Below are 9,829 nucleotides of genomic sequence, written 5' to 3'. Positions count from 1 at the left end.
TTTCTTTTAAAAATACTAAATCCAATGACAGTATTGATAGCCCATAGATTACAAAAGTGTTTGAATAGTAAAGACGGCCTTTGTATCCAGACCACATCATACAGTATCCTCTTGATCTCCAAATCCTTTTTGACAGAAACAGTAACAGTGAACAGGTCAGGGTAACTTCTCCATGTTATCTTCCACTAGGCCGAGAATGCAAAGGTTCTGCACAGGATGACGTGGGTATGTCCAGAGATACCAACAGCTTGGGATCCCGCTTCAATCTTTAGCAGTATCTAGGGAGAGGGTTGTTTTCTTTCCATGCTGGCATGATTCTGTCCCAACCATATGTATGATTTGGCGCTATGCAACCTATAAAATATTCCTCCCTAATCCCACACTCAAATATTAAATTAAAACAGATGTGCAAAAAGAAACAAATACCTGCCACCAAAACAGAACCCATCCTTTCACAAGCCACCAGCTTCAGGGAAAACCACTGCCCATTCCACATCCTCATCTGAAAATCTTAAGAGCAGGTACATACTCCCTGTGACCCATGCTGGTCCAGCAAGCAGAAAGGCTAATGCCAGAAGGGGATTCTAGAAGTGCATGGAATTGTCCGAGTGTCCCCGGTGGGGCCACTCCTCATCCACCCACCTGCGCAGGATCTTCTCTACATCAGCCCTGTGGTAAAGTCGGCAGAGCTCCATCAGTTGGACCACAGTCCTCTGGCTGTTCCGGAATAAGAACTCTAACGTGGGGCTCTGGGGCCTCTGCTCCAGGAAGCAGAGTTCGTCATAGGGCATGCCCCATTTGCTGGCAAAATTCCTCCAGTTCTTCACGGTTGGGTGACACGGATCCAGCTTTATCCTGATCACGTCTAACAAGTCCTGATCATTGAGCAAGTCGCTGATGGTGGGGACCCGGGGCAAACAAGAGGAGCAAGAGCAACCTTCCTTACATGGCTGGTTTCTGCTGACACCTGCAGGGTGACAGAGAGGCCACAGGTTAGCCAGGGGCCTGACACACACAAGCAATGCTCCCTTTATTTTCCTACTGCATTGGCAACATCATGTAAGTGTTCCACAGCCTTCTTTGGAATAGTCCAGAACAGCCATTTCTCATTGCTCACACAATGTTGTTCTGGGTGTATGCAAGTGTGTACAGATGTGTGGAGGCCAGAGAACAACCCTGGGTGTCAATCCTTGGGTGCCAACCCCCTCCCAGCACACACCTTTAGTGCAGGATCTCTCACTGGCCTGGAATCAACAGATTAGGCTAGACTGTCCGGTTAGGAATCTGGACCCACTGTTCAGGCTCCAGATAGGCATTGCCTCTGAGGCACCTGGCTTTTACTTTTAGATAGGTATACAGCGAGAACTTTATCCACTAAGCCTGTTTTTTGTTTGTTTGTTTGTTTTGTTGTTGCTGGTGTTATTGTTTTAAGACAGTGTTTCTCTCTGGCCTGGAACTTATTAAGTAGGGTAGGCTGGCTGGCAAATCCCAGGGATCTCTTCCTCCTACAGTGTTACCCTTTACAGGAAAAGAAAGGCTGTTCAGCTGAAAGCACCAGCAAGAGTTGATAAAGCCAACCTCTATCCATCTGTGCTTTTCCCTGGAGGGCCATTGGCCAGGTTGAGGGTTCCTGGACCAGTTCGTGCTTGTGCACACATCCCTCTGCTCCTGACAGTTTTTTAAATTTACATTTAGTCTTCTTGTGCATGTGCACAGGTGCCTGCATGCCACATCCTGTGAAGGTCAGAAAACAAACTGCAGGACTGCTTCCTCTTCCACCATGTAGGATCTGGGGCTTGAACTCAGGTTGTGAGGCTTGACAGCAAGTACCCTTCTCTACTAAGCCATTTCACTGGCCTCCCTGGCAGCTTTTAACACCAAACCTAGCATGTGAAGATGTCATTGTGATTGCACAACCCCTCAAAAGTTCTTGAAAAGAAAGAAAACCAGTCTGCCTGCTACGTATGCATATCTGAAAACAAAAAGCGTATCTGTCATGGCTAGTGGCAGAAAGCTGACTTTCGGAATTTATAGCCTCCTTATCATGCCTCTGCTTTATCTGTCTTCTTCACTCACAGAGACTCTGTCTGAAGTATGGCCAGCAGCCTCGGGGTATGCAGGGAGCTGGAGGCAGGCCGAGGAGTGCACCAGCTTCTAGCCTGGGCCTTACCAAAAAAAAAAAAAAAAAAAAAAACTGGTTCCCACCCCAGAAAGGCAGCCTTCCCCATTTCAGTCCTCTAGGTATTATTTACTAACAGAAGGTAAAAACACGAGTGGGAGGCGAAGATAGTGGGGAAGAAGTAATAGAAAGTCACTCACCAAAGCCCTTGGTGGTACCACTCTGTGGACACGTCCACTGAGCGTGTCAACGACACAACTCTGTTTCCAGAGTCTGCATTTGGGTTTAAAGATTGGAAGCTTGGAAAGCTGTAGGGATGTGACCTTACTATAAGATGATACATTACTACACAAGATGCCACTGCGTGGTGGCTATAGGAAAGTAAGAAATTTCAACAGGGACAGGGTAGGGAGATGTCTCAGCCGATAAAGCATTTGCTAGCCTGAGTAACCAGGTCTGAATCAAATGCAAATAAAATTGGGGTCTGGGGAGATGGCTCAGTGGCTAAAGCATTTGCCAAATGAGTATGAGAGGAATTAAATTCAGACTCCATCCCCCACCCCTGATCCTGTGTAAATGCTGTGTGAGTGTGATAGCCTCAAAAGGTATCACAGGCTCCACAGAGCAAGCTGCCTGGAAGGATTAGACCCCGCCTCAGTGAATAAGGCGCAAAAGCAAAACTGGGATCCATATGAACTGATACATGAGAAGATTTCAAACTACCTACTAAACTCATAAGCTATGTCAGGCTCGGTGACACACACCTCTAATCCAAGCACTAGGAAGGCAGAGACAGGAAGATCTCTGTGAGTTCCAGGCCAGCCAGGACTACTCAGAAAAACCCTGTCTGACTTAGTTGACATTCTAGGGGAGGCTTTACTCTCTCTGAGGAGCAGATGGGAGGTAGGATAGGGGAAGGAGAGGAGGGCAGGGGAGAGGGAGGAGGAGGAACTGGGATTTAAATGTAAAAAATTAAATATATATATATGTATGTATATATAGATACATACATACACACACACACACACACACACACACAAAGACCCTAAGAGATTGAAAAGAAAATCATAAACTTTATATTTATCCCCTCCCCCATACTTTAACTACTTCTCACATCTCATGCAATATTCTATCTGGAAGGACAAACTTTGAGATGCCTTGAGGAAGAAACAGAGACTTGAGAACAAGAAATCATCAGGCATGAGCTCTCCTGATGATAGAAAGGCTTGGGTATACAGTAGGCATTGATACATGACAGCTACTGTAAGGACAAGGAACCAGCCCTTCCTCCAAAGACAGATTCTCTCTGGAAATTAAACAGATAGGGGCTGGTAAGATGACACAGCAGTTATTCACCACCTCCTGTAACTCTAGCTCCAGGGGAGCTCATGCCCATGTCTGTCTCCTTGGGCACCTGCATTCACAGACACATAGCCCCACCCACTGCCACACACATACACATAATTAAAAATTAAAACTAAATAATATTATAAAAAGAAATTAAATATGTATTTGCCAAATAGAATAAATGAGGATTTTGCTGCTCCAGGGAAGGAGGTACAAGCACATGTCACTTCTAGCTGTATTTCAGAAGTGGCAGGGATAATTCTTGGAGGGAAGAGGAAGCCGGGACATAAATGTTGCTGGAAAACAGTACAGGCCTGCTCTCCAAATAAAAAAGATGGTCACTTCTAAACAAGGGATGGAGGTGTAGCTCAGAGAGTAGAGCGCCATAGATATGGATATAGTGTTTGCACAGCTGCTTGAAGGCCTGGATTCAACTCCTGGCACTGCATAAAACTGGTGCACACCTGTCAACCCCAGCACTCAGGAGGTGGAGATAGAAGGGTCAGAAATTCAGGAACATAGCTAGCTCAAGACCAGCTTGGACCACGGAGACCCAGAAAGAAAACTAAAGATGAGAGAGTGTTGCTAGGGAGAAGGCCCCCTGTGAGAGTGTTGCTAGGGAGAAGGCCCCTGTGGCTTGGAAGATTGCCTGTTGCTAAGCCCTTGTCTCACTCTGTGAACACAGACACTGGTTTCAAAAGTGGCTTCAAGGATTAAAGACATCATCCATTAAAGCCTCCTTCTAACACACAGTTAACACGGTCCAGTGGACAGCTGTGGGTGTGGGATAATGGCTCTTGAGGAGCAATTGTTCCTCAGCTTCACTTGGGATGGAACCCACTGATCCCCTCAAACCCCTGGGGAAAATCTTCCTCATATCTGGGCTGACCACCAAGGCCCTATTTTAATTAGTGTGGAGTGGCAGCAGGACATGGGCGTTTTCACAGCTCCCTCAGAGACATCAGATAGATGCACAGCTGTGATGGAAACCATAGTCTCAAGGAGTAGCTATAGGTCAGTGGCTGTCAGCAGAGGAAGAGTGCAGGGTCGTGATGGTGCCCAAATACTAAACTTGCCAATCTGCCTTTCTCAGACAAAGGAGGGCCAGATCAGAGAGAAACCTCTCTAAACACTTTCAGGACACGGGGGCTGCAGCTCAGAGGCAGAGCATTTAGCTAACATGTGAAGGCCCTGGGTTCCATCCCTAGTACTGCATTCAGGTGGTGGGGGGAGACTTGGATGAAGACACACTTTGCTATGTAGTTGGTTATGCCAACTTAGGATGCAAAGTCACTCTATTCTTCATGCAGGTTGTAAACAGTTCTGTTAGGTTTTCCCCTCCCACAATCCCTTACCCTCTTTGGCGTTACTTGGGCCTTTCAGAAGAGATTATATAGAGAACAGAAGTGACTAAGAATTCACCATCAAAAAGATGGGTGAATCCCTCAAGCACTCAAAGAGATTGGGACACGTTCGTGAAAGATGGTGTTCCAAATGTATGTACTGACACCAGGCTGCACAGAGATGTTTGGGTCACAGGACTAAGGAACATCCCCTATTTTTCCAGAAAACATAACAAGTATGAAGAGTCACTGGGCAAGCTCTATGCGTTGGTTACCTAAGCACATGCTATTGTTTTTTGTTTTTGTTTTTGTTTTTTAAGAACAGTTGGGGATAGAGAGACAGCTCATTCAGTAAAGCACTTGCTATGCAAGCTCCAAGCACCCAAGTTTAGTTCCCAGAACCTATGAAAAAAGCTAAGTATGGTGACATGCCCCTGTGGTTCCAGCGCTGGGAAGACAGAGGGAGGAGATCCCAGGCGATGCTTAGTCTTGTCAGAGATCTCTAGGTCCTAGTGAGAGCTTGTCTCAAAAGCTGAGATACATACCTGTGCACACAGGAATGCACATACATGCACACACAAAAACATGCATGCACACATGTACACACATGTATAGACACACACACATGCATGCGCACACACACTATTATAATCAACACAGATGAAAGCTAACTGCTGAATGTCAAATAATTATAAAGCCACATGCATAGCACAAGTTAATGATACACACATTCACTGAATAACTCTAGTGTATCTGCCCAGCTATTGCCAATGCCTAGTGACCCCAGTCAATCCTTTACCTGAAAGGGGATCTCCAGTGCTGTCTGGAAAGTCATTTTCTTTTCCCTAAAAAACAAAAAGTGACCTTCATTAAAATCATGGCCATAAGTAAATAACAATGTCAGTTCTTCCTGTTAGTTAATTGCTACCAAGTGTGAGGGCCTGACTGATGCTCAGGGATGGTTCTTCAGTGGTGGTGAGCTAGAATGTGGAACTAGCCCAGATCACAGCTGTTCCAGGAGACACTGGACAAAGGTAAAGCAGACATAGGAACTTATTTCAAACATCTGAGGGCATGTAACCACTGGGCAAGCAACCATGGTTCCTGTTTTATTTTATCCTTATTATAAACCATTTTCTTTGTTTTATTTTCATTCTGCCTTGGATTAGACCTGCCAGTCTAGGCTAAAATCCGTGTGTGTGTGTGTGTGTGTGTGTGTGTGTGTGTGTGTGTGTGTGTGTGTATGTGACTGTGATGTGTTTGTACATGTGTGTGGAGGCCAGGGGTTGATGTTGGTGTCTCTCACCATCTCTCTATATCTTTCTTATCTTTTCAACAGTGTCTCTTAACTCTAGCTAGACTAGCTGGTCAGTGAACTCCAGGAGTCCACCTGTCTCTATACTCTGCTCCTAGCCAGTGTCAAGGTTACAGATGTATCAGCCACACCCAGCTTTTAACATCAGTGTAAGGAACTTAACTCATGAACCTCAGTTCTCTGAGGTGTATCTACATCTATTAATCCCAAGAATAGTGTTCCACCTACCACAGGAGCATTCCTAGTCTTACCAGCCAGACCTTCCCCTAGGAATTGAGACAATTCTTGCTTTGCTTTTTCTCCTTTCTTGCCTTCCCTGCCTCTCCAAGGACAGCAACAAAGTCAGTATGCTTGGGAGCCATGGGATTTCTGCAGGGCTTTCTTCTCCTTTCTGAGAGAGAGAGAGAGAGAGAGAGAGAGAGAGAGAGAGAGAGAGAGAGAGAGAGAGAAGAATGTGTGTGTGTGTGTGTGTGTGTGTGAGAGAGAGAGAGAGAGAGAGACAGAGAGAGAGACAGGGAGAGAGAGAGAGAGCTATAGGAAGCCCCCTGAAGGTCTCAGCACAGCCTCACACAGTCACAAGGTGAAGCCCCCACCCCCATAAGACTACACTCAATGCCTTGAAGGCCTTGTGGAGACCTGCCCTTTTCTATCTGCAGACTTTCCACAGGCCTGGGCAGGCCTGTTCACTCTTCCATCAACACAGTCAGCTCTACTGACTGAATCGGAAGTGTGGGCCACAAGGACAAAAACAGAAACCCCAAGTCAGAGAGAGAGAGGAATGGTAAAGTCTATAGATTTTGTGGTACAGAGGTCACTGATAAAACACAGTGTTTCCCAGAAGTCAAAACTGTGTTGCCTGGCTATTTGAGTTCTCATCATTTAGAGAATAACAGGCCAATATCAGCTGGTGAGATTCGCCCTCAGGATGTGGGCAGAGAGAATTACTGTTAAATGATTGAAGACAAAAGAGTACTCAGGGCGGCCAGGTATAGTGTCCCATGCCAGTAGCCCTACAACTGTGAGGACTTCCAAAAGAGTTCTGGGCTAGCCCGGGCTACCGAGCAAGACTTTGCCTCAAAGGATAAAATGAAACATAAGATGAGCCAGGACCTTTGTCATCCTAAAACAGCATGACCCTGGTAATAGAAGCATAAGAAACATAAGATGTGCACAGGTCTGATAACTGTGCCACTTCAATGTGAAATTCCCAACAGTGAAATCAGAAAAGACTTAGTTCGTGGAGCTTTATTTATTTGTTTTGGTCTTGTTGAAACAATGCTCTTGGCTTTATTCCACATTTGTTTACTGAGATGCTAATGTGTGGAAGCTGCATGTAGAAACTCATATCCACAGGTCCAAGGGCCTGGGCCCTTGACCGGATGTACGGGGGAGAATCACAGGCCTAACCAAAGCCCAGGCTGCAGATGACGAGCACTCAGGAGATATCGATGGGGTACCCCAGGAAGATGTCTCCATAGACTGAAAATGCCAGAGGAGCCTTGGGAGGTAGCTCAGTGAAGGAATGCTTGCCTAATATGTGCAGGCCCCGGGGTTCAATCCTCAGCATCCCAAAAAAGTTAAACAAAACCCAAAACTGGGCATGGTGGTCCCTAGAGGAGGCAGGAGAATTTGCTGGTCAGTCTGGGCTAAGGTGAGAACTTATCTCAACACACCAGACACAAATTGGGTGTGGTGGTGCACACCTATATGACCCCAGCACTTGGGAGGTGAAGGCAAGAGGACCAGGAGTTCAAAGCCACTCTAGGGATTTGTTTGAAGGGCTTTGGGAGAAAAGGCAAGGAAGAGGAAGGTGGGGAATATAGCCTCGTTGGCAGAGTGCTTGTCTAGCATGTGTGAAGCTCTGGGCTGGATTTCCAGCACATGTAAGACCAGCAGCATTGGTGCATGTTTGTAATTCCAGTACTTGAGAGGTGAAGGCTGGAGAAGAAGTTGGAGGCTAGACTGGGCTACCTGAGACTCTGTCCCTAAAAAACAAACCAAACAACAAAAGCACAAATAATAATACCACAAAATCTATAAATAAGATAAAATAAATCAGAGACTGATCCTGCTGAGGGTTTTGGAAGTAGACAGTTGCAGAATAGGGCATTTGCCTAGAGCCTACAGCAGTTGACAAGGACACAGAAAAGCAGGACATCGCTCTGTCACTGAGTCTTAGACAGAGGTGAGAAGAGGAAGGAGATAGCAGGCAGAAGGAAATGGCTGATGCCCTTGTAAGTACTGGACTTTATCTACGCACAGTAAGGTTCACTGTGGGCTCTCACTGGAAGAAGGACCAGTCCATCCAAAACAGTGTAAAATTAGCAGGAGAAGTACCTGACTGGCTGCAGGTACAGATACATGGCAGGCAGGGGCTGAGTCTGGGATACAGACTCTGTATCTGGGAGGGAGAGGGAAGCAAGAAGACTAGAGGTGAAGAAGACATAGGAGTTGAGCAAAGGAGGTGAAGAGAAGGCAGAGCAGGCTCTATAAAGGTTATAGACAAGGACAAGGTCAGGTCCACACACAGTAGCCCCTAGAAACTGAGAGCAGCTGAAAAGACTGGTCCCCTGACCAAGCCCTGGAGTCTCCTATACTCCAATCTATCTTGCTCTAACCTGCTATGCTTTGATGGAAAAAAGAAAGCTACAAACCTCACACATTCATGTTATCTGATATTGCTGTTTCCTACTCATTCTAGGATCCTCCTATGTGACATTGTCAACTTGACAGGATCTAGAGCACCCCAGAGGCAAGCCTGTAAGGGATTGATTAGGTTATTTGAAATGGGAAGACTCACCCAACATATGGGCAGGACTGTCCACCTGTGGTCCAGACAGAAGGAGGATTAAGGGAACTATTTTTGCTCTTTGCCTGCTAACTTCACATCTCACTAGCAAGTTCATTTACTGTGTTATTGCTGTGACTGTACATGCTACCTCTGTTGCCATCTTACCCTGACTTCAATAAGTAGCTTCTTTAAACATGAAACCCTAGGCATTCCAGGAAGCCTTCAGGTCTTCAGTACCAGATTGGAACTGCTAAAGCTTTCAACCATTGCAAGACCACCCAGACCATTCCCTGTAAGCCAATCTACTAAATCTCCCTTTGCTATATATTCATTCTGCCAGTTCGGTTCCTCCAGAGAACCCTAACTAATACACCAGCTGACTATCCTGAGTTTTACTGGGTCCTGATGCAGACCCTCCACTCACCATTGAGGTCCCTTCTCTTGCCCTTACTTCATAAGGTACAGGCTGAGCCGGTGGATTCCTCCTATCCTCAGGAGTCTCTGCATTTGCCTTAAGTTTCTAGAGAGATGGTGTCATTGTCTCCAGTAACTTCCCTTGCTCCTTGGCTTATAAATTTTGTGCATACTTCTGTTACAGATCTACCACAGCAACCACATCTTACTCATCTTCATATCTCTAGTGCTGAGCACAAAAGCTATGTTCAACACAGGTTTAACTAAGTGCTGAGGATGTAGCTCAGGTGGTAGAGTGCTTGCTCAGCATGCATAAGGTCCAGGGTTTGATCCCCATCCCTGCATAAAACGGTATTAATAACACGCGTCTGTAATCCCAGAGTTCAGGAAGTGAAAGGAGAGTCAGAAGTTTGAGATTAGCCTAGCTTGCAAATTCCAGGCAAGCAAGACAGATTCTGCCCCCCCCCCACCACCAAAAAAGAAGTTAACTAAGAGTGGAG

The 9,829-nt window shown here is 46.0% G+C and overlaps 1 protein-coding gene across 1 annotated transcript in view; it reads right to left on the bottom strand.

Moving 5' to 3' along the window:
- Positions 1–268: 268 nt before the first annotated feature.
- Positions 269–9,829, bottom strand: part of Edaradd (EDAR associated via death domain) — a 36,514-nt gene continuing 26,953 nt past the window's right edge. The window contains exons 5-6 of the mRNA XM_051194748.1: positions 5,609–5,654; positions 269–967 (exon numbers count right to left, since the gene is read on the bottom strand). Of these exons, the coding sequence (XP_051050705.1) occupies positions 585–967; positions 5,609–5,654 (429 nt within the window). The 3' untranslated portion in view covers positions 269–584. The remainder of the gene's footprint in view (positions 968–5,608; positions 5,655–9,829) is intronic.

This window comes from Phodopus roborovskii, unplaced genomic scaffold, assembly GCF_943737965.1.
Source record: "Phodopus roborovskii unplaced genomic scaffold, PHOROB, whole genome shotgun sequence".
NCBI classification, from domain to species: Eukaryota; Metazoa; Chordata; class Mammalia; order Rodentia; family Cricetidae; genus Phodopus; species Phodopus roborovskii.
The sequence above is the reverse complement of the archived record's forward strand: the minus strand, read 5'-3'. Positions and strand labels throughout refer to the sequence as shown.